At 42.9% G+C, this 27,757-nt stretch overlaps 2 protein-coding genes and 1 long non-coding RNA gene across 5 annotated transcripts; all 3 read left to right on the top strand.

Moving 5' to 3' along the window:
* The first annotated feature begins 108 nt into the window (after nt 1-108).
* LOC142905060 (BOLA class I histocompatibility antigen, alpha chain BL3-6-like) lies at nt 109-9,361 on the top strand. Of its 2 annotated transcripts, none has more exons than XM_076051553.1 (8): nt 109-286; nt 3,304-3,570; nt 6,260-6,535; nt 7,024-7,326; nt 8,584-8,685; nt 8,816-8,833; nt 8,981-9,053; nt 9,148-9,361. In XM_076051553.1, exons 1-7 carry the CDS (start codon nt 226-228, stop codon nt 9,025-9,027), a joined length of 1,074 nt encoding a protein of 357 aa, XP_075907668.1. In that variant the 5' UTR covers nt 109-225; the 3' UTR covers nt 9,028-9,053; nt 9,148-9,361. The 2 variants fall into 2 exon arrangements, with proteins under 2 accessions (XP_075907668.1, XP_075907669.1); XM_076051554.1 differs by lacking the exon at nt 109-286 and adding an exon at nt 897-1,054.
* A 3,235-nt stretch (nt 9,362-12,596) lies between these two features.
* LOC142905077 (uncharacterized) lies at nt 12,597-14,039 on the top strand. The gene is made up of 2 exons (XR_012929496.1): nt 12,597-13,408; nt 13,488-14,039. It is a non-coding gene; the product is annotated as an uncharacterized LOC142905077 (long non-coding RNA).
* A 3,159-nt stretch (nt 14,040-17,198) lies between these two features.
* On the top strand, nt 17,199-27,058 carry LOC142905061 (DLA class I histocompatibility antigen, A9/A9 alpha chain-like). Of its 2 annotated transcripts, none has more exons than XM_076051555.1 (8): nt 17,199-17,376; nt 20,399-20,665; nt 23,355-23,630; nt 24,119-24,421; nt 25,700-25,801; nt 25,932-25,949; nt 26,097-26,169; nt 26,264-27,058. In XM_076051555.1, the coding sequence occupies exons 1-7, from the start codon at nt 17,316-17,318 to the stop codon at nt 26,141-26,143; spliced, it is 1,074 nt and encodes a 357-aa protein (XP_075907670.1). In that variant the 5' UTR covers nt 17,199-17,315; the 3' UTR covers nt 26,144-26,169; nt 26,264-27,058. The 2 variants fall into 2 exon arrangements, with proteins under 2 accessions (XP_075907670.1, XP_075907671.1); XM_076051556.1 differs by lacking the exon at nt 17,199-17,376 and adding an exon at nt 17,991-18,149.
* Nucleotides 27,059-27,757: the final 699 nt, after the last annotated feature.

Below are 27,757 nucleotides of genomic sequence, written 5' to 3'. Positions count from 1 at the left end.
TCACTTTCGGCAACAACCTGAACGACTCAATTTGACCGAGTAATGAGTGACGTCAGAGATCGCGCTGAATTTTCATTGGCTCGGGTGGATGACAACCGTCAGCTTCCGTCGGGTTTTTTGGTTTATTTCGCTGCTGACGGTAGAAGTGAAAACATCCATTCTGAATTTCTCCAGAGAATCAACAACAATTTTCTCCTCGCGACGCTCCATCGACGAGAATCCGCCATGAAGACCCTGGTGTTTGTGTCTCTTCTGGCGCTCACCGTCCTGCACCGCGGTGACGCAGGTCAGTTTCACATTATTTCATGTCACAAATATAACTTTAGTTGTCTATCAGGTGTCTGATCAGTTAGAAACTGTTGGCTAACACAGGGTTGAAAAGGTCCGAGAGATCGCGATAAAGTTGTTCCGATTTTTTTTTTTTCCTCATTCGTTGTTCACATGTAGGCCAGAAACTGATTCATCTGCGTGAAGAGGAGATTAAAGAAGAAAACTGCTTAAAATAGTTATAAAATGTTCACTAACTAAACGCAATATTTTTGCTTGTGTTACATCCTGTGTAGTAGCTCATTTTGTTTGACTTTTTTTTTCTTTCTTGGAGGAAAATACTGCCGAAAACCAATGCAGATTGATTCTGCATTGGTTTGACCGTTTTAATCTTTAGGCTCCTCAAAACTCCTCAAAATCGGTTAATACGTGGCCTTGAAACATCAATAAATCCTCGGATATTGAGCTGGTTTACTCCAGTTCGGGTCGGAACCGGACCGCAGTGATTGTTGTGACAGAACCTCCTCCTGAGTTTCACTTTCTCCTGCAAACCTGTTTCATCCCAGTCTGCCTAGTTACATCCAATACTGCTTTCTTAGTGGGCGATTAACGCTGCGCCTGCGCACAACCTCTTTTATTACTGCGCGGTATAAAGCGCAGCCCTGTGCCGCTCGCGGACAGTCAGTCACTGCTGCCCTGGCGCCGACACAACAAACGCTCTTTGACTTTAACTCGTTCAAAATGAAGCTCGTTGTCCTGCTCTTCCTCTGCCATTGTGCCTCCGCTGGTAAGCAACACAAACTTCTTCATCCATCGGCAGCTTTTAATACATTTTGGCATTTAGAGACTAAAGCGAAAGTGCGCAGAAAAAATGTTGTCATGTTTGCACTTCGACAACTATTGGAATAAATAATTTAACTTTAACCAACAGTATTTATCCACGAGTTGATGTTTATCCGGTGAGTGTAGTTCATTGAGGTTCAGCTCTGGTGTTTATTTTTTCCTGTTCTGCCTTTTTTCTCGGAGGATTTTTCATCCAAATGACTGTTTTATTAGTTTTATGTTGTTTAATATAAATCATCCATCCGTCTCCTTGAAATAGTAATTCCGAAGGACCCGGCCGAGGTTATATTTTGGTCCCCTTGAGCTTGAAAAGTGACTTGTAATATTTTATTTAAGAGTCATAGCTGCAGTACACCTTGCAGCCACATGAGGGCGCTCCCGTCACACTCACGGGTTCCCACCGTAGCAACTGGGAGTTTTTCCAAGTCAATAAACATGAAATGGAAGTTTGGCTAAAAGGAAGCGCTGCTAATGTTAACTAAGCTAGCACCGCTGTATAAGCAGCTACATGTTTTACATTAGGAAGAGAGTACAATGAATATTTACAGTGGTATTGGGAGGTAGGCCTGAAAAGATCATATTCGCGGTCAGTAAATGGGCCTAATGAGATCTGACTTTAAAATACCAGAAGCTCTTATTTGTTGTTGACTGATTGCTTTTTCTTTTTCTTTTTTTGATAGTAATATATATATAATAATAATATAATAATTTGCAGCGAAAAACAAGACTGCTTATTCTAATAAAAAAAAGTCGTCAAAATTTCAAAAGGACATTTCTTTTTTACTGAATATTAATTTGTTCTAATAGTTGCTCTTATAATATTCAGACAAATATGAAAATCTAATGTAAATCCAGTTTGTTTTACTGATGAAGGAAAACACTGCTGAAATACACAAAAGTTTTGCTGCTGTGTACAAAGGAAATATCAGCAACTCACCTAATACACCTGTTCTTGTGATTTCAAATTATTTAAAAGGACCCTTTCATGTCAATTTCCAGATATAACAAATTAATGTAAGTGTTTTACTGTTTAGAAAATAAAAATGATTTGTTTTCCTGACAAACAAGTCTTTCTCTCACTCATTGTGTCGAAAGAGGCTGTTTTGTCTCTTCCTCCCTCCCCTACCTGCTCCATCATGGCTCCGCCCTGGAACAGCCCACTTCCTTGTATCTTATAACTCTCTGGTATTGACGCCTCGCCCGCATTTAGAAAATGTCTGCAGACGTGTTACTATGATAATGGACTTCTCTTGTAGAAGGTCTCAAAGTCTGAACGACTTCAGCCCAGTTACATAGAAAAAGTCAACCCATGTATAAATAAGTGTTTATTTTTCATACTTGGCGTGTGGGGCAAAAAGACATTGTACATTGTACAAAGAACTGTAAATTAATTAATCCCACCACCTGAATTTCCTTTGGGATTAATAAAGTGTTTATCTATCAATCTTAAACATGAACCTCTTTTCAATAACACATGCATGAAACAAAATGACTGGTTTGCTGAAATTTACAGGAAAAACTGTCAGAAATTTTAATTTTAAAAGTAAATTGATTATTTACATGCAAATGTAAATGTGGAGCTTTTAGAGAATTTGCAATGGTTTGTCATTTAAAAAATATTCACCAGAAAAAAAATAGTTTGTAACCTTCAAAGTACATCTGTTTATTTAGAAGAACAAAATCTGCCAAATCAGTTTTCAGGATGGAAACAGCAGAGATTTTAATGTTTTCAGTGAAACTCACAGATTATCTGGACTCATCAGTAGGGATGAAAACATACAATATCATCTTGATTTGTTGGGACACTGATACAATATTTTCTGATGTCACAAACGTTCATGATTTGTGCTAATTAATGCTGTGCTGTGGCTCCTCTCACACGTGTCAATCATAAAGACTTTTACTGCAGAAAAACTCTCAGTGGTCAAAGTCAAAACTCCAGAACTCAGCAAGAGAAAATGGCAAGTTTATTTTCAAACCAGGACCAGAATGTGCCATTTAAGGACAACGTGGAGTTGTTTTGTCTCCACGGTGGGAAAAAAAAGTGGAGCAGCAGTGAAAGTGGAGATGACTGACGATGGATTTGTTGGATATTTTATCTGAGCGTCACAAATATTGAGGTCAAACATTGTCAAGAAACTCAAGGTGCTGAATGCTCTCTCTCTCTCTCTCTCTCTCTCTCTCTCTTTCCAGTGAGACACTCCATGCAGTATTTCTACACTGGGTCTTCTGGAGTCCAAAACTTCCCAGAGTTTGTGGCTGTTGGGATGGTGGATGAGACTCAGTTTGTCCACTACGACAGTAACACTGAGAAATTGGAACCCAAACAGGACTGGATGAAGAGAGTTCTAGAAGTTGATCCTCAGTACCGGGAGAGAAACCATGGGAATTTCTTGGGTGCCCAGCAGGGGTTTAAAGTCGACATTGAGACTGTAAAGGGGCGCTTCAACCAAACTGGAGGTTTGTTTCTGTTTCTCTTTCTTCTGATGAAATGTCTTCAACACACTGAAACACAGCCACTCTTCACCTCTCAGTGTATTTGATGAACGTAGATGACGTGTCTCGATGGCGCCCCCTCCTGGATAGAACACTGAATGACTGTTTATGCAGCTCAGCTGATGGAGGAGCAGGAAGCTGCAGTGCAGGACTGTCAGTTGACTGCAGCTGCTTCTGCCGCCTCCTCAGCACCACGTTGCAGTCCAGGTGGCTGACATCACTCAGTCACACCATCCCATAATATCCTCTTAGTGGATCCACTTTGCCACAGTGTGTCTGAGCCTCAACAATCATCCATGTTCTCTCTTTAGTCTGGTGAGAAACCAGGTGGTGCTCAGTGTTGCTCTCACAACAGAAGCAGTGAGAAGATTCCACCCGAGTCCTGAGTTTGTTTCTAACATCGTCGGCGGTGAAAGAAAAATGAGCCTCAGGCTGAAAATCAGGAGGAGGTTCCAGATGAGATGAGATGATGTGTTCAGTGCTCACACATTCCCAGGACTCTTGACTGGTGAAGTGTTTTGGCTGCGGTCAAGAGGGACATGTTGTCAAGAGCGGTCCTGGGCCAAAGAGAGCAGTTTGAGGCGGTCCAGAGGAGATGATGGTGAGGATGACGGTGAGGCCAGAGGTGGACAGGAAACAGGTGAAGTGGCTGCAGGAGACACAAGCAGAGGAGGCAGTGAGGAAGGTCAAACAGGTCAAGTGTGGATCAATTATGTCCATGATGTCTTCTTTCCTCAGAGTTTCCATTTTTCCTCTTTAAAGACAAGGGTTCTTCTTTCTTACCTTGACATGTTTGGAAGCACTTCTGCCCAAACATGTCAAGGTAAGAAAGAAAAACCCTTGTCTTTAAAGAGGAAAAATGGAAACTTGGTCAAGTGTGGGCTGAACAGGCTGAAGATGCTGCCACTGAAACTAGTCAAGGTCACAATGTGAGCAGCCAAGGTCAGCAGAGCGAGTGCACACACACACACACACACACACACAGACAGTGTGACTGACAGCACTGATGTGTCTCTCATTCAAGTCACTGCTGGTCAGGAGAGAAAAGCTTGACTGCTGAAAGTTGAACCTCTTTTCTCCAGGAGACAAAAACATGAAGGGAGTTAAAGTGGAGGAGGATTTTCCTACAAACAAAGAGGAATCAAGTGGAAGAGAGCAGGAGATGTTTGCATGTTGGACAGAAACAAGTGAATAGTGATGAAGGAAGAGGCTCCAACTTTCTCTTTCCTCACATGAGCTTCAGTGAGAGTTGCAACTGAGAGTCTCCAGGCTGAGTGGAAACAGAGCCAGAGATGTGACGCTTGTTTGAAGAGTGTTAATGCAACATCAGTGATGGTGTGAATGAGGGGGGGTGGCGGGGGGGGTGAGAGCTGCTCTCCTCTAGAAGCCTCCCAGCAGAGTGTGATGGTGCAGGAAGTAGAACAGGGCCGACTGATGGTGGTCACAGCAAAGTCCAGTCTCTGAGTGTGTGGATGGAATCAGTGACTCTGGAGTCAGCAGGAGTCTTTGGATGTCCAGGAGGTGATTTGAAGTGCACACACAAGGATCATGTGGACACAGAGCTGCAGCCTCACCTGACTTGCACACATGAGGTGAACACAGTCAGTTGAAGTGATGTGTGGAGAGAAAGCCTTGATCAGAGCAGACACAAGGCTTTTCTTTGTGTGGGCAGATTGCATGGATTTGACTGCTTTCAAGAGCGTTTGAACAAGTGCAACATGGGAGCTGTCGGCTGCTCACCACATTCTGTGGCGACTTGCAGTGTTTTCATTCTGCACACTGGCCCTTGAACCTTTTGGAAGGTGTTGAAAGTGAGCCAACAGCCAGTGGTGGATTGTGCTCCAGTGGAAATGAAGCAGCTTTGTCAGCAGGATCCTCTCAGTGTCTCTGCTGACATCAAAGCTATCAGAGATCCAGAGGTGAAATAGTGGAAGCACAACGTTGCTGTTGCAGAGTCCAACGGGAAATGGAGGTTGTGCTGGAGAGAGAGAGAGAGAGAGAGAGAGAGAGGGAGAGAGGGAGAGAGGGAGAGAGAGAGATTTCCCAGAATGCACCTTTCAACAGGAGGTGAGCTGATGGGAGTCCTGGCTGGAAACACACTTGTTGTTTCTTCTCAGTGTCTCTTCTGTCCACAAGCACAAAGTCTTTTCCTCAAATGTCACCAAGTCTGGTGTGGAAGCACTTTTGCTTTGGTGCAGCTTAGAAAGGAGAGAAGATGTGGAAAAAGTGTCAGGTGTGAAAGTTTGTGGTGCAAGGAGCCGTGGTGCATCTCCAGCAGCAGGAACCATCAGGTGGACAATGTTGCTGTGAGGGACTGAGCTCCATGTTTGTTTCTCAGCTGGAGTCCAGAGTCCCAGTTGATTTTCCTCTTGATTCTCTCCTGAATGATGTTGGAGGCTTTGTGGCTCACTGGTGTTCCACTGATGCTGTGCTGTTGAAGGGACGTTGGTTCTCAACCTCTTTGCATCATCAAGTTGAGCTGGCAGCTTTTTGTGGGAGACACTTTTGTCTTTGGTTGGTTGAGATGTTTTTTTTTTAATGTTGAAACTGTTTTTATTGACATGAAAATCACTTTTTAAAAAAAAAATCTAATTTTCTCTCTCTCTCTCTCACTCTCTTTCTCTCTCTCTCGCTCTCTCGCTCTCCCTTTCAGGTGTTCATCTTTTGCAGTGGATGTGCGGCTGTGAGTGGGACGATGAGACTGGAGAGGTTGATGGTTTTGACCAGTTAGGTTATGATGGAGAAGACTTCATATCATTGGACCTGAAGACTCAGTCGTGGGTCGCTGCAAGACCGCAGGCTGTCATCACCAAACAGAAGTGGGATAACAATGATGAGATAGCAAGAAGGAAACACTATCTCAGCACAGTGTGTCCTGACTGGGTGAAGAAGTACTTGGAACTGGGGAGGAGCTCTCTGCTGAGAACAGGTAGAGTCACATGACCTGATGCTGCTGATTGGACGCAACAGTGTGATCACCTGATGTCTCTCTCTCTCTCTCTCTCCCTCTCTCTCTCTTCCTCTCTCTCTCTGTCTTCCTCTCTCTCTCTCTCTGTCTTCCTCTCTCTTCTCTCGCTCTTTTTCTCTCTTTATCTTCCTCCTGTCTCTCTCTCTTCTCTCCCTCTCTCTCTTCTCTCTCTCCCTCTCTCTCTCCTACTCACTCTCTCTCTCCCTCTCTCTTCTCTCTCTCCCTCTCTCTCTCCTACTCACTCTCTCCCTCCCTCTCTCATGCTCTCTCTCTCTCTCTCTCTCTCTCTCTCTCGTTCTCTCTCTCGTCCTCTCCTCCTCCTCCTCCTTTCTCGTCTTTCAGCTGCGCTCCAGTCGTCTTCATGTGCAGTCAAACACATGATGATGAAGGGGACAGTAGGACAGTAGAATGGTAGTGACCTGTGAATTGTCCTTGTCTTCACTGTGCAGAGCTCCCCTCAGTGTCTTTCCTCCAGAAGACTCCGTCCTCTCCAGTCAGCTGCCACGCTACAGGTTTCTACCCTGGCAGAGCTGCACTCACGTGGACCAAAGACGGGGTGGAGCTCCATGAGGGGGTGGAGCGTGGAGAGATCCTCCCCAACCAGGACGGAAGCTTCCAGATGAGTGCTGAGCTCAAGCTTGAATCAGACCAAGCTGGAGACTGGGGGAGGTACCAGTGTGTGTTTCAGCTGGCTGGTGAGAAGAAGGACATGGCCACCAAACTGCACAAAGACAAGATCCTGACCAACTGGGGTAAGGCTGGGAACCCTGGTGGTGAAGATGGGTATCACAGTTACCTGAGAGTAATGTTGAATTCACATTGAACGCGGCCAGCGCAGGGTGGCAGCAGCGCAGCCATTCATTGTGTGCGTGCTGCCATGGCGCAAGAGTGCAACGCCGTGCAACGACCTGAGCGGTGCGCAAGGTGGGCGCCTGCCGCCGCTACGCCTTGCGCCTGATTTAAAAAAATATATAATCCGGGCGCAGTGCACTGTGACGACATCTTGGCGCGGCCAATAGGAGAGCAGCCGGTTCTGAAAAAAGTGGCCAGATGCAGCGCAGGGCGTCAGTTAGCGAGAGAGCAGGAGTGAGAACAACTGAGGGAAATCTTGTGTCTCGCAGTGTCCCCAGTGTAACATCTGATATGACACCGAGCTCTGGGACTCAAGACTAGCTTAAAGATATGCATCTGGTTGGCGACTCTGCTTGGTTTCGGCGCTCTGACGTTCTTGTTAGCTCGGGTGCTCGTACTAGCTAATAGCTGCTACGTGTTTTGCACTGAGGTGGCACCTGAGGCTTGAATAACTGCGGAGGAACGAAAACTCGTTGTGCCACCGTTTGCACACAACAGCGCTGTCATCCTCCCGCTTTGCTACTCAGTGTGTTGCTCTCCATTTTGCCGTAAACTCGTGCAAAGTCCGTTCCGTGTTTAGAGTGTAAAATAGAATGTGAATCAAGGCGATAACGTCCCGACACTCAGATATATGAGAAAACAACAACTTTATGTTCATATATTGTCAGGCACAGTTTGATGTAGAGAAGTTTTAACACATATTTAAAACACTGGTGCTGTGCTCTGCATCTGGGCACTCCCCCCCCCCCCCCCCAGAACTGGCTGTGAACCGGCTGCTCTCCTATTGGACTCACCAAGATGTCTTCACAGGGCTCTGCGCTCACAGCGGCAAAAACGCGTTCAATGTGAATACAGCAGAATACTGCTGCACTCAGTGTTCTTTGTTTTGATGCCTCAGTGTCAAGTTTTGCTTCCTGTTGTTGTGTATTGTATTCAGTCTTTTTAAGGCTAGGATAGTGTTAGACTGAAGCACACATCCATTTTGGAGGACTGATGATGTCATCAGCTCATCGTCAGAGTATTTTTGCTTCTATTTTGCGAGACGAGCAGAGAACAAACTGTGGAAAATTGATTTTTTTCATCTTTCTGCTTCTTCATCTGAGCTTTACTCTTATATTAATTTATTGTTTTTAACGTCATTGTTTTCTGCTCGGCAGAGGCGTCCATGGACAAGACTGTCACCATCGCCATCGCTGCAGCGTGTGTCCTGGTTCTCATCCTTGGTGTCATTGCAGTCGTCATTTACAGACTGAAGAAAGGTGAGCTTCTTTCATTCTAATTTTAGATCTTGTCTCAACTCAGTGAATGAAGCTGTTGACATGATTGTGATTCTGCTGTCCAGTTGGTTGATTAAAGGATAACTGCTGACTTTTCTGTCTTTCTCTCCAGCCAAACATCAACCATCTCGTAAGTGAAAGTTGTCACTATCTGATTTTCTCAAACTAAACTCTGCTCACACTGACTAAAAATGTTCTTTGTTGTTCCAGTATATTTTCTTTGCCCTTTTGTATTTTGGTTCAGTTGTGAGTTAACAGTCTCTGTCTAAACTTCCAGCTGTGCCGAGCAGAGAGGTTCTGGAGGAACTGAATCCCAAGGCTTAAACCACAAACACAACATGGTGACGGTGGTGAGTGGCTGAAGCGTCTGACAGCCAGTTGTTGCACATCAGCAGGTCCAGCCTGAAATCATCTCATCTTTCCTTCTCCTGTTTGTCTCTGCAGGCGTCTCTGGATCAAGAGCACTTTGCTCTCTAAACTACTGCTGTCATTCTCACAACCAAGACAACAAGCTGATGCTCATCAATACAAACACACTCACAAAATCATCTGTGGGAAGTAATAAATGGGAAAATGTAGGTTTATTGTTTTTAATTTATGTCGTTCATGAGACATTTGGGTGTCACTTCCTGTGAGGAAACAAAACATTATAATAGCATCAGTCTAATTTTCACCATTCAACTTTAATCACATTTTATTTGCAGTGGTAAATCACAACCAGAGGCTTCTCAAAGCAAAAATCATTATCATCACCATTTTTAACCATTGAAGTTAAGACTTTAGACCTTTCATCTTTTTTTTAATTAACATTGCGCTGAAGATATTTGTCCTCTGTTCTCTCACTGTCCTCGCTGTCATTTGGAGGTTCTGGTTTTTCTTTGTTAATATGTGATAGAGTCTAAACTTTAGCAGCTACATCTCTGGTCATTTCTAAACACCACCATGTGACATGTAAACTTAAGAGGACACACAACACAACACACAACAGAGTTTCTCTCCCATTACAAGTGGGTCCATGTTCGGAGGAAGTTTCCTCATCCATTTGGGGGATGGTGGGTTGGAAGTTGGATGCTGACGTGGGTGGGCATACAGGGGCATTTTGCTCATGCCCAGTGTTGGGTCTCTGTGACACAGCAAACCAAGGAATTGGGGTGCTCAGCGCAGCTGGATGTGGATGTGGTGCAAATTGTTGTATCATACAGCCTATGGAAACGTTAAAAAAAAACATTTAATATTAATTAATTAATGCATTAAAAAAAGTAACAATAATAATTTAATATAAAAAATATGAGGATAGAGAATTGATGTCACTTCTGCTTTCGGTGATTGCTGAGACGCAGCACCTGGCGACGCTGCAGCAGAGACAGATGAGAAGAGAATGACCAATTAAGCAAGAGTGGATTTTGACTCAGGAAAAAGCATCTACCTGTTATCATTACTCTTTTTCTTTCATGACGAAGGGTAACACGTAGCTGTCTGCGGTTGAATTATTTGTTATTATTTTGTTATTATTGTTATCAAGTTATTATTTTGTTGTTTATGACTGAGTCATACTGTGAATATCGTATGAATGTTGTGTATTATGTGGTTTTGTCTGAGACGGAGCGAGTTGGAGGAGATCGCTCCGCCGCCAAGTTGAGCTAAAAAAAAATAATCCTGTAGCTAGTTTTAGTCTAAAGCAGAGACACATAGTTAAAGACATTTATCTATATACTTTGAAGATTTATTGACGTTTATTTTGTTTCTGACCTGCTAATAAGCAGGTCAGGTTTTTTTCTTGGTCGGGAACTTGGATTTTGGACGTGACGAGTAGCAGCAACGGTGTGCAGGCGTGCACACACGTGAAAGAAGGACAAGATGGCGAGCCAGACCCAAGATTTCACATGGTAACTTCTTACCAAAAGGGGTAGGAGTACCAGACTTTTGAGCTGAGATTATTGTTTTGTTTTGAGCTGAACCGGGAACGGAGATTATTATTTTTTGAATCGAACTGAGAACTTTGAATTTTGACTAGTTGCAACATTCTTTTTTTTTTCTTCTTCTTCTTCCTTGAACCAAATCGGACTGAGTTTTTTTTTATTGAACTGTTGAACCTACATTTTCAGTTGAGCAATTGATTTAAGGTGGAAAACTTTTCTTTACTTTTGTTCATCTCTGAGTGTTCTTTGAATTGTAGTGGTCCACTGTTATTTTCCTTTTAAATTTAAATTTTCTTTACCGTGCAGGGAAAGAAATTAAATGTAACTACTAAATAGAATAAATAGAAATAAAATAGGAGTCCTAAATAGTTCTGATCTAGAAAGGTCAAACAACCTAATTTACTTTAAATTAGTTCCCAAAATAGCTAAAAAGAGGGAAAGTGACTAAATTACTTTCATTTATTTTTTCTGCTTTGTGTCTTATTACTTTTCTTTTTTTTTATATATAGAACCTGCAGGAAATGTTCTTTGTGTAATGTGGTTTTTCCATGCTTAATTTTTCTGTAGTAAACAGCCGGCTGTTTGCCGGCTGAATGTCCCTGGGTCGTCAATCTTACTCCTACTCCTCCGACCCTAGAACTGGTCCAGTAGCATAGACAGTGTTGCAACACTTGGGCTACACCTGCCTTCGCTCTAAGACAGCTGGGATAGGCTCCAGCAGACCCCCGTGACCCTGAGCTCGGAACTAAGCGGGTATGGAAAATGAATGAATGAATTCCTCCGAGAAAAAAACAGAACAGGAATAAAGACGCGACATTAGAGCTGAACTACACTCACCGAATAAACATGAACTCATGGACAAATAGTGTTGGATACAATTAAATAATTTGTTCCAATAGTTGATGGAGACATTCTAACAGAGAAGTAAAACCGAACATTTTCTCTCCATACTTTCGCTTTAGACAGAAACGATCTACATATCAGTGTATTAAAAGCTGCAGAAGATGAAGAAGTTTGTGTTGCTTACCAGCGGAGTCACAATGGCAGAGGAAGAGCAGGACAATAAGCCTCATTTTCAACAAATCAAAGTCAAAATGTTTTTGTGTATTTGTTTCGTGAAGTCCATAGGTCGCGATCTCCGTCGTCCAGAAATAACAGTGGATGATTTAAAAATAGAAATGAAACTATGTATAACACTCCATATGTTTAAGTAATATTTAGAAATATTATCAATAGTAAATACAACACAAAATTATGAACATAAGTACAATTATTATTATTAATAGTACTACTACTATTGTTGTTGTTGTTGTGCAACTGTTGATGTTACAAATTATAAATTATCATTGCTACTTTTAATTATCTTATTTGTTTATCATCTTGTTTTTTCTCTTTCTACTACTTTATGAATGTAAGAAGGTTAGGAGGCAAAATAAGTAAACCCTTCAGCCTACACGTTTTTAGTTGATGTATATTATTATAATTATTGTTTATTGCATGTACAATATTGAAAACTGGCCAAGGTAAACTCACTAAACTAAACTAAACAATACACTAAAGCAGTAAATCAATATAAAGTTAATAAAGAACAAGGAAACATGATACAGAGCAGCACCACTGAGTGACCTGTAGTTTGAACTTCGTTGCACATTTATTAACCTTAAGACGGTAAATCATATTCATATTGTTTCGTTTCCTACTGCCCTGTTCTGTGCTTGTTTTTGAACATACACCTTTAAATGCAATTTTGTGAATTCATTATCACAATAACCACTTAAACTGTTGCTTCTGTTGTCCTCTATATTTCTTTGAATTTGCATCATTCTGAGCTTTTATGTGAACATTTAAGTAAACTACATGTCAATTGATGTGTTTGCATCTAATATTTGGGGACTGCTGAGACATGTCATTGCATTTTCACAAACATTTCCAAGGTTTAACTCAGGCTAGGCCACCACGGCAGACTTCCTAACATCTCACTCTTGATCTGGAATGAGGTTGGTTACTATTGACAATATTTATTTAGAAATATTCACCTGCACAGTCCTCACCAAAATACAGCTTGCTGAACATTGACTTTTTCTCAAATAAAATAAAATCCCCCCCATTCACTGAATTGCTATCACTGCTTCTCCTGCACTTTCACCATAATGTTTATTTGAGGTGCTGGGAACAAACAACCATTTGCAACTCACAACTTTGGCCAATGTAGCCAATTTGAGCAAGGAGACTTTTCAGTGAAAACGGAGAGTGAAAATCTGCTGATTACGTCATGGGTGATTTAAGGCTGATTCGATGTAAAATGAGGAAGACTTTTTATTGTCTGTGAGCGTGGACTGAGATTTGATGATCCAGAAGAGTCGTTCTGATCTATTCCTTTACTTTTGCGCCAAGTTACATTTGAAAAGGTGACAAGGCGCTCCCACTACTGGACAAAACATTGAGTTGCAGTTTTCTCCAAGTCAGTCAGTGTGAAGAACCTCGGAATAATTCTATGTATAATATTACCTCCCGTTCATTAAAACGAGCTGTGCGTCTTTTTTATGTTGTTACATTAAAAAAAAAAGTGTGATGAATGTTTGACTTTTTCTGTTGGTGTTTCATCACAAATTAGTTGAAATGTAGATTGATTACGCAGAAGAGATCATTTAGAAAAATGCTTGACAGTTCCTCCGGCTGGTCTGGTGGGGTCGCTGTCAACTGATCACCTCCTGGTGGTGGATTAGATGCGATCAAAGGGGAAACGGGGTCAAGGAACCAGTGAACCCAAACAGGTAGTTGTGCAGGTAAAGTTGGAAATGCTTGATGACCGTCTGTCAAATCTTTAACCGCCACCTTCCAGAAGAGCTTTTCATCAGATCTGAGTGAATGTTGGAGACACTGAGTCAAAATGGAATGGACTGTTCAAGCTGAGGTCAACAGAAGGTCATGGATGCCTGTCAGGGGTGCACCTTTAATAAGGCCAATTTTAGTGATTTTCACACTCGACAGTTCAAATATCACTTGCACAATAACTGTACTTACATTGAACTATTTTTTACATTCAGATTTTTAAGATGGTTATCCTTCCATTCAGGTCTTTGCATCTGTTTTCCTGGGCATCATGGTTCACCTGGAACTCCAGGGACCGCTGGGTCAGCAGGTTTTCCAGGTTGTGACAGATTTCTAATTGTTTTGTGTGCACTTTATAAATGAACAGGACCTCCAGGCCCAGAGGGGACAGATGGTCTTCGTGGGTTGAGAGTGGATGATCCTCCAGGCAAAGTTGTCTATACTGGTGATACTGGAGCAGGTCAACTGGGACCACACGGCACTGCTCGGCAGCCGGGGAAGACAAGTGAGCCATGGCGCACTCACACATGTTTTGGTTCATGTCTGACATATGAAGAGAGGAAGGAAAGGAGAGCCACACCCACACCATCTGATGGGGTTTGTTAAATTTTACTTTGCTTGGCAAACAACATGGGAGTGCAGTCAGACACCAAAAGCCTCAGAATTCAGTGGTTTAATTCAGGAGAATGTGTGGCTGACCTGAGTTGTTTCACTCATTTACGGTTTCACTGCATTTCCATGATAGTTTTTCACATAACAAAAGCAAAAGTTCTATAATTTCAACCTTTTCACCTTTTCCTTTTCTTCCTCCACCTCTTCCTGTTCTTCCTCTTCCTCCTCTTCCCTTGACTCTTCACTACAGTGCTAGTCAGGTTCCCAGGAGCATACTGTACAGTGAGGATGGAGTCATTAGAGAACATGGCCCACAGGTGACCCAGAACAGCCAGGTGTGGAGGGACACTCAGGACTTGGAATGGAGACTCTGTCGAAATAATTATCAATGATCCTAAATATTAATAACAAACCTCAGCTGTGTATTTTAGCAGTTTTGGTTACACTTTTTTCTAATAGTGTTGCTTCTTTACTTCTACAGTATAAGTCCATTATCAGGTTCAAAGGGTGCCCCTGCATTTCAGGCTTTGAGGGAAAGAGGGGCAACAAAGGGCTGAAGAGCTTTGCTGGGCTGAAAGGAGAAACTGGAGTTATTGGCCAAACACTGTAAATCCTGCAACTTGGCTGCACTGCAACTCCATAGTCACTGGCGAGAGTTCCTCACCCCAACACACTCCTCGCATCTACACAACCATGCGCTGATGGAAGCTGCAGCTGACAGCTCAGACCTCCCGGACAATGAAATCTGTTCCTCATTTTTCATCACGTCAGCCTTAAAATCATCCATGACGTGAGCAGCAGAATTTCATTCCTCGTTTCAGCTCTCCCTGCTCAGGAGACACTGGCTCATGTGTTTTGGTTCTTGGTTTTCTTTCATCAACAACCTGAAGTTTGAGCGAATTATAGGTGATGTGTGATGTATGTGATCACAGTGAATTCTCGTTCTGATTGCCTCACTCGGATGACAACCATCAGCTTCTGCTGTGTTTTGTGACGGGACGGGATAATTGGAAGCATCAACTATTAATTTCTCCAGTCAATCTTGATTTTTCCTGTTGTGTTGCCTAAGCAGTGTGACGGAACGTTGGACAACCCCAAGTGCAGAATCAGCAGCAATGCTGGTTTGCCTTCAAAATATCAACTTACTTTAAACTCGGCACTTAAAGACTTTTGCTTTCTCTTCCACCTGCCCAGGGAAAATGATGTGTTGCATTTTGAAAAGGACTAAAACAGTCAAATTAGAGAGGTTTTTTGTGAAATATGTATAATAAGAACATTCATTGTTTAACAAAGAAAGATTTGTAAACTCAGGAAGGAGTTCAGTGTTGAGCATCATTGGGAACATTGACGTTTGTGGAATCGCTGTGACTCTGCAGCATTCACAGCTTGTCGTGTCGTATTGAGGAGAAGATACAAAGCCAAGCTTCATATGAGATCGTCCATCTGTCTGTCCTTTCATCAAACTGTCCATCTGTCTGTCCAAATTAGAGCAATTCCACCTTTCATAAGGATGCAAAGCAAAACAAAGGACGTCAATCAAACATCATTGTTACTTGTTGCCTCGTTCTTCAAATCTCTCTGTTCCACAATTCAGGTACAGAAAATAGCACAACCTGGATATTTGCCATTTTACTGCTGCTGCTGCTGAGCCTAAAAAGAATGATGCACATGACCACTCCACATCTTGTATGTTGTGTGAAATATTTCTTTTTAACTTGTTTTTCTTTGTTCCTGAGTTTTTCTTCTTGCTTTCTTTTCAGCATAGGGTTTCATCAATAAAGCGTATGACTCACTTGCTTTGAAAAGTAGATTGAATCCAAGCAGTGACTTGTAGGAGAGCCGAGGACACTTTACAGTGAAAACACTTGAAATAAAGGCGAACAATCAGGATGAAGCAAGAAGGCTCACTGCCGACGGCCTGAGTCTCCATTTGACAAAAGTATTTCTCAAATCTCTGAGGTTAAATCTTAGAACAGTTAGTCGGTGTGATTGACCACATTAGAATTTTTCAATCACTCAAGCAAACTATATATTTCTGGCACATGTGGACGAAATCATTTAATTCTCCATTAATCTGCAAAAAGTCACTTGTTTATGAAACACGGCTGACAGGTGATGAGTTGGTTCTTAGGAATATCAACATTTTACAACAATTTGACAAAAAAAAAATCAATTATTGACAAAACTTGCTGAGTACCTCCATGTAACTGCAACAAAGTGCTTTGTTAGAGAGGAAGGGTTGGGTGGAAAACCTTGATTTTCTCCTCTTCAAACAGTTTCAGTAGCTACAGGTTCAGTTCAGATTTGTTTTTACTGAATTTACAGAGCAGAGCTGGTCTGATGCTTCTCACTCTGTTGTTGCTTAGGTTTTATTGCTCTTCCTTGAATACATGTCAAACACAGATGGCAACTATTGAGCGTTTCCTTGCGTCATCTGTCCTGAATATCAACAGAAAAATGACTTCTCTTAGTTTGCTGTCACAAAAACCTCTTGAGACGTTTCCTCCAACTATTCTAAAATCAGCATGTAGTAGTGTTTGAAACTGAATCCAAACACTCAAATCCGGTCGCACTGCAACTGTATATTTTGGCCAGTAGAGGGAGGACTTGACCATATTTTCTATTAAGGTATGACGGAAAATCCCCGTGGCGCTGCGCTGATGTCTTTCTTTTCTTGGGATTTAGGGCCGGGGTGTCTATGTACCTATTCCTACATCAAAACAACTGACACAACTACTAATGGAAGCTGCAGCTGACAGCTTAGACCTCACAGACAATGAACAAAGGAAAGCAAAAGGAAAACTTTTCCTCATTTTGAATTAAATCACTCATAAAATCGGCCACCACATGAGCAGAAGAATTTCATAGTTTCCACTGAAAAGTCTCCTCACTCAGGCAACACTGGCTCAAATGTTTTGCCCTGACCTTGATTCTTTATTTTCTATTCAGCAACAACCTGAACGACTCAGTGTGACAAAAGTCTCCTCGCTCAGGCGACACTGCCTCAAACACTTTGCCTCGGCTTCACTTTCGGCAACAACCTGAACGACTCAATTTGACCGAGTAATGAGTGACGTCAGAGATCGCGCTGAATTTTCATTGGCTCGGGTGGATGACAACCGTCAGCTTCCGTCGGGTTTTTTGGTTTATTTCGCTGCTGACGGTAGAAGTGAAAACATCCATTCTGAATTTCTCCAGAGAATCAACAACAATTTTCTCCTCGCGACGCTCCATCGACGAGAATCCGCCATGAAGACCCTGGTGTTTGTGTCTCTTCTGGCGCTCACCGTCCTGCACCGCGGTGACGCAGGTCAGTTTCACATTATTTCATGTCACAAATATAACTTTAGTTGTCTATCAGGTGTCTGATCAGTTAGAAACTGTTGGCTAACACAGGGTTGAAAAGGTCCGAGAGATCGCGATAAAGTTGTTCCGATTTTTTTTTTTTTTTTTTCTCATTCGTTGTTCACATGTAGGCCAGAAACTGATTCATCTGCGTGAAGAGGAGATTAAAGAAGAAAACTGCTTAAAATAGTTATAAAATGTTCACTAACTAAACGCAATATTTTTGCTTGTGTTACATCCTGTGTAGTAGCTCATTTTGTTTGACTTTTTTTTTCTTTCTTGGAGGAAAATACTGCCGAAAACCAATGCAGATTGATTCTGCATTGGTTTGACCGTTTTAATCTTTAGGCTCCTCAAAACTCCTCAAAATCGGTTAATACGTGGCCTTGAAACATCAATAAATCCTCGGATATTGAGCTGGTTTACTCCAGTTCGGGTCGGAACCGGACCGCAGTGATTGTTGTGACAGAACCTCCTCCTGAGTTTCACTTTCTCCTGCAAACCTGTTTCATCCCAGTCTGCCTAGTTACATCCAATACTGCTTTCTTAGTGGGCGATTAACGCTGCGCCTGCGCACAACCTCTTTTATTACTGCGCGGTATAAAGCGCAGCCCTGTGCCGCTCGCGGACAGTCAGTCACTGCTGCCCTGGCGCCGACACAACAAACGCTCTTTGACTTTAACTCGTTCAAAATGAAGCTCGTTGTCCTGCTCTTCCTCTGCCATTGTGCCTCCGCTGGTAAGCAACACAAACTTCTTCATCCATCGGCAGCTTTTAATACATTTTGGCATTTAGAGACTAAAGCGAAAGTGCGCAGAAAAAATGTTGTCATGTTTGCACTTCGACAACTATTGGAATAAATAATTTAACTTTAACCAACAGTATTTATCCACGAGTTGATGTTTATCCGGTGAGTGTAGTTCATTGAGGTTCAGCTCTGGTGTTTATTTTTTCCTGTTCTGCCTTTTTTCTCGGAGGATTTTTCATCCAAATGACTGTTTTATTAGTTTTATGTTGTTTAATATAAATCATCCATCCGTCTCCTTGAAATAGTAATTCCGAAGGACCCGGCCGAGGTTATATTTTGGTCCCCTTGAGCTTGAAAAGTGACTTGTAATATTTTATTTAAGAGTCATAGCTGCAGTACACCTTGCAGCCACATGAGGGCGCTCCCGTCACACTCACGGGTTCCCACCGTAGCAACTGGGAGTTTTTCCAAGTCAATAAACATGAAATGGAAGTTTGGCTAAAAGGAAGCGCTGCTAATGTTAACTAAGCTAGCACCGCTGTATAAGCAGCTACATGTTTTACATTAGGAAGAGAGTACAATGAATATTTACAGTGGTATTGGGAGGTAGGCCTGAAAAGATCATATTCGCGGTCAGTAAATGGGCCTAATGAGATCTGACTTTAAAATACCAGAAGCTCTTATTTGTTGTTGACTGATTGCTTTTTCTTTTTCTTTTTTTGATAGTAATATATATATAATAATAATATAATAATTTGCAGCGAAAAACAAGACTGCTTATTCTAATAAAAAAAAGTCGTCAAAATTTCAAAAGGACATTTCTTTTTTACTGAATATTAATTTGTTCTAATAGTTGCTCTTATAATATTCAGACAAATATGAAAATCTAATGTAAATCCAGTTTGTTTTACTGATGAAGGAAAACACTGCTGAAATACACAAAAGTTTTGCTGCTGTGTACAAAGGAAATATCAGCAACTCACCTAATACACCTGTTCTTGTGATTTCAAATTATTTAAAAGGACCCTTTCATGTCAATTTCCAGATATAACAAATTAATGTAAGTGTTTTACTGTTTAGAAAATAAAAATGATTTGTTTTCCTGACAAACAAGTCTTTCTCTCACTCATTGTGTCGAAAGAGGCTGTTTTGTCTCTTCCTCCCTCCCCTACCTGCTCCATCATGGCTCCGCCCTGGAACAGCCCACTTCCTTGTATCTTATAACTCTCTGGTATTGACGCCTCGCCCGCATTTAGAAAATGTCTGCAGACGTGTTACTATGATAATGGACTTCTCTTGTAGAAGGTCTCAAAGTCTGAACGACTTCAGCCCAGTTACATAGAAAAAGTCAACCCATGTATAAATAAGTGTTTATTTTTCATACTTGGCGTGTGGGGCAAAAAGACATTGTACATTGTACAAAGAACTGTAAATTAATTAATCCCACCACCTGAATTTCCTTTGGGATTAATAAAGTGTTTATCTATCAATCTTAAACATGAACCTCTTTTCAATAACACATGCATGAAACAAAATGACTGGTTTGCTGAAATTTACAGGAAAAACTGTCAGAAATTTTAATTTTAAAAGTAAATTGATTATTTACATGCAAATGTAAATGTGGAGCTTTTAGAGAATTTGCAATGGTTTGTCATTTAAAAAATATTCACCAGAAAAAAAATAGTTTGTAACCTTCAAAGTACATCTGTTTATTTAGAAGAACAAAATCTGCCAAATCAGTTTTCAGGATGGAAACAGCAGAGATTTTAATGTTTTCAGTGAAACTCACAGATTATCTGGACTCATCAGTAGGGATGAAAACATACAATATCATCTTGATTTGTTGGGACACTGATACAATATTTTCTGATGTCACAAACGTTCATGATTTGTGCTAATTAATGCTGTGCTGTGGCTCCTCTCACACGTGTCAATCATAAAGACTTTTACTGCAGAAAAACTCTCAGTGGTCAAAGTCAAAACTCCAGAACTCAGCAAGAGAAAATGGCAAGTTTATTTTCAAACCAGGACCAGAATGTGCCATTTAAGGACAACGTGGAGTTGTTTTGTCTCCACGGTGGGAAAAAAAAGTGGAGCAGCAGTGAAAGTGGAGATGACTGACGATGGATTTGTTGGATATTTTATCTGAGCGTCACAAATATTGAGGTCAAACATTGTCAAGAAACTCAAGGTGCTGAATGCTCTCTCTCTCTCTCTCTCTCTCTCTCTCTCTTTCCAGTGAGACACTCCATGCAGTATTTCTACACTGCGTCTTCTGGAGTCCCAAACTTCCCAGAGTTTGTGGCTGTTGGGATGGTGGATGAGACTCAGTTTGTCCACTACGACAGTAACACTGAGAAATTGGAACCCAAACAGGACTGGATGAAGAGAGTTCTAGAAGTTGATCCTCAGTACCGGGAGAGAAACCATGGGAATTTCTTGGGTGCCCAGCAGGGGTTTAAAGTCGACATTGAGACTGCAAAGGGGCGCTTCAACCAAACTGGAGGTTTGTTTCTGTTTCTCTTTCTTCTGATGAAATGTCTTCAACACACTGAAACACAGCCACTCTTCACCTCTCAGTGTATTTGATGAACGTAGATGACGTGTCTCGATGGCGCCCCCTCCTGGATAGAACACTGAATGACTGTTTATGCAGCTCAGCTGATGGAGGAGCAGGAAGCTGCAGTGCAGGACTGTCAGTTGACTGCAGCTGCTTCTGCCGCCTCCTCAGCACCACGTTGCAGTCCAGGTGGCTGACATCACTCAGTCACACCATCCCATAATATCCTCTTAGTGGATCCACTTTGCCACAGTGTGTCTGAGCCTCAACAATCATCCATGTTCTCTCTTTAGTCTGGTGAGAAACCAGGTGGTGCTCAGTGTTGCTCTCACAACAGAAGCAGTGAGAAGATTCCACCCGAGTCCTGAGTTTGTTTCTAACATCGTCGGCGGTGAAAGAAAAATGAGCCTCAGGCTGAAAATCAGGAGGAGGTTCCAGATGAGATGAGATGATGTGTTCAGTGCTCACACATTCCCAGGACTCTTGACTGGTGAAGTGTTTTGGCTGCGGTCAAGAGGGACATGTTGTCAAGAGCGGTCCTGGGCCAAAGAGAGCAGTTTGAGGCGGTCCAGAGGAGATGATGGTGAGGATGACGGTGAGGCCAGAGGTGGACAGGAAACAGGTGAAGTGGCTGCAGGAGACACAAGCAGAGGAGGCAGTGAGGAAGGTCAAACAGGTCAAGTGTGGATCAATTATGTCCATGATGTCTTCTTTCCTCAGAGTTTCCATTTTTCCTCTTTAAAGACAAGGGTTCTTCTTTCTTACCTTGACATGTTTGGAAGCACTTCTGCCCAAACATGTCAAGGTAAGAAAGAAAAACCCTTGTCTTTAAAGAGGAAAAATGGAAACTTGGTCAAGTGTGGGCTGAACAGGCTGAAGATGCTGCCACTGAAACTAGTCAAGGTCACAATGTGAGCAGCCAAGGTCAGCAGAGCGAGTGCACACACACACACACACACACACACAGACAGTGTGACTGACAGCACTGATGTGTCTCTCATTCAAGTCACTGCTGGTCAGGAGAGAAAAGCTTGACTGCTGAAAGTTGAACCTCTTTTCTCCAGGAGACAAAAACATGAAGGGAGTTAAAGTGGAGGAGGATTTTCCTACAAACAAAGAGGAATCAAGTGGAAGAGAGCAGGAGATGTTTGCATGTTGGACAGAAACAAGTGAATAGTGATGAAGGAAGAGGCTCCAACTTTCTCTTTCCTCACATGAGCTTCAGTGAGAGTTGCAACTGAGAGTCTCCAGGCTGAGTGGAAACAGAGCCAGAGATGTGACGCTTGTTTGAAGAGTGTTAATGCAACATCAGTGATGGTGTGAATGAGGGGGGGTGGCGGGGGGGGTGAGAGCTGCTCTCCTCTAGAAGCCTCCCAGCAGAGTGTGATGGTGCAGGAAGTAGAACAGGGCCGACTGATGGTGGTCACAGCAAAGTCCAGTCTCTGAGTGTGTGGATGGAATCAGTGACTCTGGAGTCAGCAGGAGTCTTTGGATGTCCAGGAGGTGATTTGAAGTGCACACACAAGGATCATGTGGACACAGAGCTGCAGCCTCACCTGACTTGCACACATGAGGTGAACACAGTCAGTTGAAGTGATGTGTGGAGAGAAAGCCTTGATCAGAGCAGACACAAGGCTTTTCTTTGTGTGGGCAGATTGCATGGATTTGACTGCTTTCAAGAGCGTTTGAACAAGTGCAACATGGGAGCTGTCGGCTGCTCACCACATTCTGTGGCGACTTGCAGTGTTTTCATTCTGCACACTGGCCCTTGAACCTTTTGGAAGGTGTTGAAAGTGAGCCAACAGCCAGTGGTGGATTGTGCTCCAGTGGAAATGAAGCAGCTTTGTCAGCAGGATCCTCTCAGTGTCTCTGCTGACATCAAAGCTATCAGAGATCCAGAGGTGAAATAGTGGAAGCACAACGTTGCTGTTGCAGAGTCCAACGGGAAATGGAGGTTGTGCTGGAGAGAGAGAGAGAGAGAGAGAGAGAGAGGGAGAGAGGGAGAGAGGGAGAGAGAGAGATTTCCCAGAATGCACCTTTCAACAGGAGGTGAGCTGATGGGAGTCCTGGCTGGAAACACACTTGTTGTTTCTTCTCAGTGTCTCTTCTGTCCACAAGCACAAAGTCTTTTCCTCAAATGTCACCAAGTCTGGTGTGGAAGCACTTTTGCTTTGGTGCAGCTTAGAAAGGAGAGAAGATGTGGAAAAAGTGTCAGGTGTGAAAGTTTGTGGTGCAAGGAGCCGTGGTGCATCTCCAGCAGCAGGAACCATCAGGTGGACAATGTTGCTGTGAGGGACTGAGCTCCATGTTTGTTTCTCAGCTGGAGTCCAGAGTCCCAGTTGATTTTCCTCTTGATTCTCTCCTGAATGATGTTGGAGGCTTTGTGGCTCACTGGTGTTCCACTGATGCTGTGCTGTTGAAGGGACGTTGGTTCTCAACCTCTTTGCATCATCAAGTTGAGCTGGCAGCTTTTTGTGGGAGACACTTTTGTCTTTGGTTGGTTGAGATGTTTTTTTTTTAATGTTGAAACTGTTTTTATTGACATGAAAATCACTTTTTAAAAAAAAAATCTAATTTTCTCTCTCTCTCTCTCACTCTCTTTCTCTCTCTCTCGCTCTCTCGCTCTCCCTTTCAGGTGTTCATCTTTTGCAGTGGATGTGCGGCTGTGAGTGGGACGATGAGACTGGAGAGGTTGATGGTTTTGACCAGTTAGGTTATGATGGAGAAGACTTCATATCATTGGACCTGAAGACTCAGTCGTGGGTCGCTGCAAGACCGCAGGCTGTCATCACCAAACAGAAGTGGGATAACAATGATGAGATAGCAAGAAGGAAACACTATCTCAGCACAGTGTGTCCTGACTGGGTGAAGAAGTACTTGGAACTGGGGAGGAGCTCTCTGCTGAGAACAGGTAGAGTCACATGACCTGATGCTGCTGATTGGACGCAACAGTGTGATCACCTGATGTCTCTCTCTCTCTCTCTCTCCCTCTCTCTCTCTTCCTCTCTCTCTCTGTCTTCCTCTCTCTCTCTCTCTGTCTTCCTCTCTCTTCTCTCGCTCTTTTTCTCTCTTTATCTTCCTCCTGTCTCTCTCTCTTCTCTCCCTCTCTCTCTTCTCTCTCTCCCTCTCTCTCTCCTACTCACTCTCTCTCTCCCTCTCTCTTCTCTCTCTCCCTCTCTCTCTCCTACTCACTCTCTCCCTCCCTCTCTCATGCTCTCTCTCTCTCTCTCTCTCTCTCTCTCTCGTTCTCTCTCTCGTCCTCTCCTCCTCCTCCTCCTTTCTCGTCTTTCAGCTGCGCTCCAGTCGTCTTCATGTGCAGTCAAACACATGATGATGAAGGGGACAGTAGGACAGTAGAATGGTAGTGACCTGTGAATTGTCCTTGTCTTCACTGTGCAGAGCTCCCCTCAGTGTCTTTCCTCCAGAAGACTCCGTCCTCTCCAGTCAGCTGCCACGCTACAGGTTTCTACCCTGGCAGAGCTGCACTCACGTGGACCAAAGACGGGGTGGAGCTCCATGAGGGGGTGGAGCGTGGAGAGATCCTCCCCAACCAGGACGGAAGCTTCCAGATGAGTGCTGAGCTCAAGCTTGAATCAGACCAAGCTGGAGACTGGGGGAGGTACCAGTGTGTGTTTCAGCTGGCTGGTGAGAAGAAGGACATGGCCACCACACTGCACAAAGACAAGCTCCTGACCAACTGGGGTAAGGCTGGGAACCCTGGTGGTGAAGATGGGTATCACAGTTACCTGAGAGTAATGTTGAATTCACATTGAACGCGGCCAGCGCAGGGTGGCAGCAGCGCAGCCATTCATTGTGTGCGTGCTGCCATGGCGCAAGAGTGCAACGCCGTGCAACGACCTGAGCGGTGCGCAAGGTGGGCGCCTGCCGCCGCTACGCCTTGCGCCTGATTTAAAAAAATATATAATCCGGGCGCAGCGCACTGTGACGACATCTTAGCGCGGCCAATAGGAGAGCAGCCGGTTCTGAAAAAAGTGGCCAGATGTAGCGCAGGGCGCCAGTTAGCGAGAGAGCAGGAGTGAGAACAACTGAGGGAAATCTTGTGTCTCGCAGTGTCCCCAGTGTAACATCTGATATGACACCGAGCTCTGGGACTCAAGACTAGCTTAAAGATATGCATCTGGTTGGCGACTCTGCTTGGTTTCGGCGCTCTGACGTTCTTGTTAGCTCGGGTGCTCGTACTAGCTAATAGCTGCTACGTGTTTTGCACTGAGGTGGCACCTGAGGCTTGAATAACTGCGGAGGAACGAAAACTCGTTGTGCCACCGTTTGCACACAACAGCGCTGTCATCCTCCCGCTTTGCTACTCAGTGTGTTGCTCTCCATTTTGCCGTAAACTCGTGCAAAGTCCGTTCCGTGTTTAGAGTATAAAATAGAATGTGAATCAAGGCGATAACGTCCCGACACTCAGATATATGAGAAAACAACAACTTTATGTTCATATATTGTCAGGCACAGTTTGATGTAGAGAAGTTTTAACACATATTTAAAACACTGGTGCTGTGCTCTGCATCTGGGCACTCCCCCCCCCCCCCCCACCCCACCCCAGAACTGGCTGTGAACCGGCTGCTCTCCTATTGGACTCACCAAGATGTCTTCACAGGGCTCTGCGCTCGTCTGCGTCAGACAGCGGCAAAAACACGTTCAATGTGAATACAGCAGAATACTGCTGCACTCAGTGTTCTTTGTTTTGATGCCTCAGTGTCAAGTTTTGCTTCCTGTTGTTGTGTATTGTATTCAGTCTTTTTAAGGCTAGGATAGTGTTAGACTGAAGCACACATCCATTTTGGAGGACTGATGATGTCATCAGCTCATCGTCAGAGTATTTTTGCTTCTATTTTGCGAGACGAACAGAGAACAAACTGTGGAAAATTGATTTTTTTTCATCTTTCTGCTTCTTCATCTGAGCTTTACTCTTATATTAATTTATTGTTTTTAACGTCATTGTTTTCTGCTCGGCAGAGGCGTCCATGGACAAGACTGTCACCATCGCCATCGCTGCAGCGTGTGTCCTGGTTCTCATCCTTGGTGTCATTGCAGTCGTCATTTACAGACGGAAGAAAGGTGAGCTTCTTTCATTCTAATTTTAGATCTTGTCTCAACTCAGTGAATGAAGCTGTTGACATGATTGTGATTCTGCTGTCCAGTTGGTTGATTAAAGGATAACTGCTGACTTTTCTGTCTTTCTCTCCAGCCAAACATCAACCATCTCGTAAGTGAAAGTTGTCACTATCTGATTTTCTCAAACTAAACTCTGCTCACACTGACTAAAAATGTTCTTTGTTGTTCCAGTATATTTTCTTTGCCCTTTTGTATTTTGGTTCAGTTGTGAGTTAACAGTCTCTGTCTAAACTTCCAGCTGTGCCGAGCAGAGAGGTTCTGGAGGAACTGAATCCCAAGGCTTAAACCACAAACACAACATGGTGACGGTGGTGAGTGGCTGAAGCGTCTGACAGCCAGTTGTTGCACATCAGCAGGTCCAGCCTGAAATCATCTCATCTTTCCTTCTCCTGTTTGTCTCTGCAGGCGTCTCTGGATCAAGAGCACTTTGCTCTCTAAACTACTGCTGTCATTCTCACAACCAAGACAACAAGCTGATGCTCATCAATACAAACACACTCACAAAATCATCTGTGGGAAGTAATAAATGGGAAAATGTAGGTTTATTGTTTTTAATTTATGTCGTTCATGAGACATTTGGGTGTCACTTCCTGTGAGGAAACAAAACATTATAATAGCATCAGTCTAATTTTCACCATTCAACTTTAATCACATTTTATTTGCAGTGGTAAATCACAACCAGAGGCTTCTCAAAGCAAAAATCATTATCATCACCATTTTTAACCATTGAAGTTAAGACTTTAGACCTTTCATCTTTTTTTTAATTAACATTGCGCTGAAGATATTTTGTCCTCTGTTCTCTCACTGTCCTCGCTGTCATTTGGAGGTTCTGGTTTTTCTTTGTTAATATGTGATAGAGTCTAAACTTTAGCAGCGACATCTCTGGTCATTTCTAAACACCACCATGTGACATGATGTCAAGGCTGTACCTGTGTCTACCTGCTCCTCTCCTCACTCACATCACATCTATAGTTTCTGTTTATTAGTCAATATATAAGTGATTTTTTTTTAATCAAGTTTCTTCTAGATTTTGCATTTCATGCAGTCATTTAGTTTATAGGATGTGTTCTTAGTTCTATAGAAAGAGACATATTAAACGGGAAATATTGTGTCTGATTGGTTTGGCAGGTGATCATTTAAAGGTTGTGTAATTAATTTGTCATTGATTTTAAGTTGCTTGAATAAAGTCCAGAATCCTCACTTTTTGGGTCTCACTGTTTCTGATTTTACTTATAAAGTGATTGTAAATGCACAAAGGTCAGAAAGTTAATTAGAGTTTTTGGGCTGGGAAACTCCCTGGACACCTCCTCCAGCTCTACCAGGGGAATCCTGAGACTTCCCAGACCAGCTGAGAGACACAGGACAGATCCTCAAAGATAATATAAAGGTTGGAGGCCAGCAGTAAATAACTGCAGGTTTTTTGAGTAGAGTTGCTCCCTCAATCTCCGCCACCCTCACTTCGTATCTGCAAAGGCTTTTTTCTCTTAAAGATATGCATGCACTAAAATAGCCAGAAATACGGCAGCTGAGGAGTCAGAGGTCTAAACTGCAGCCAGGTTACCCCACTGCAGTTTGCACCCCAGACCACAGGTGTCAAACTGTGGCCTGCAGGCAAACTGTGGCCTGCAGTGTCAATATATTTGGCCCATGAGACCAATACAAAATCACAACTAGAGCTAACCAGCACATGTAGCGCTGATACCATAAATCCCAGAATGCTCTGTCGGAATTTTGGCCCGTTGATCAAGACAGGACATTTATAGAAGGATATTATTACTTGATTGGTTTATTGTTATTTTATTTTTTAATTTGTTATCAGCCCAGTGGGAAAAAAGGTCACTGTAACACACATAAAAACATTTAGCGCATGATTTTTATTTACATTTTATTTTTTGATGA

The sequence above is a fragment of the Nelusetta ayraudi genome, unplaced genomic scaffold (genome assembly GCF_046127955.1).
Source record: "Nelusetta ayraudi isolate G7.1 ecotype Tasmania unplaced genomic scaffold, CSIRO-AGI_Nayr_v1 ptg000135l, whole genome shotgun sequence".
Taxonomy (NCBI): domain Eukaryota; kingdom Metazoa; phylum Chordata; class Actinopteri; order Tetraodontiformes; family Monacanthidae; genus Nelusetta; species Nelusetta ayraudi.
Note: the sequence above shows the minus strand (reverse complement) of the source record. Positions and strands in the feature narration are given on the sequence as shown.

Coding starts and splice junctions, on each gene's coding strand:
- LOC142905060 (XM_076051553.1), top strand. CDS start 226: ATGAAGACCCTGGTGTTTGTGTCTCTTCTGGCGCTCACCGTCCTGCAC. Junction 287..3,303: donor CCTGCACCGCGGTGACGCAG/GTCAGTTTCACA, acceptor CTCTCTTTCCAG/TGAGACACTCCATGCAGTAT. Junction 6,536..7,023: donor GAGCTCTCTGCTGAGAACAG/GTAGAGTCACAT, acceptor TTCACTGTGCAG/AGCTCCCCTCAGTGTCTTTC.
- LOC142905061 (XM_076051555.1), top strand. CDS start 17,316: ATGAAGACCCTGGTGTTTGTGTCTCTTCTGGCGCTCACCGTCCTGCAC. Junction 17,377..20,398: donor CCTGCACCGCGGTGACGCAG/GTCAGTTTCACA, acceptor CTCTCTTTCCAG/TGAGACACTCCATGCAGTAT. Junction 23,631..24,118: donor GAGCTCTCTGCTGAGAACAG/GTAGAGTCACAT, acceptor TTCACTGTGCAG/AGCTCCCCTCAGTGTCTTTC.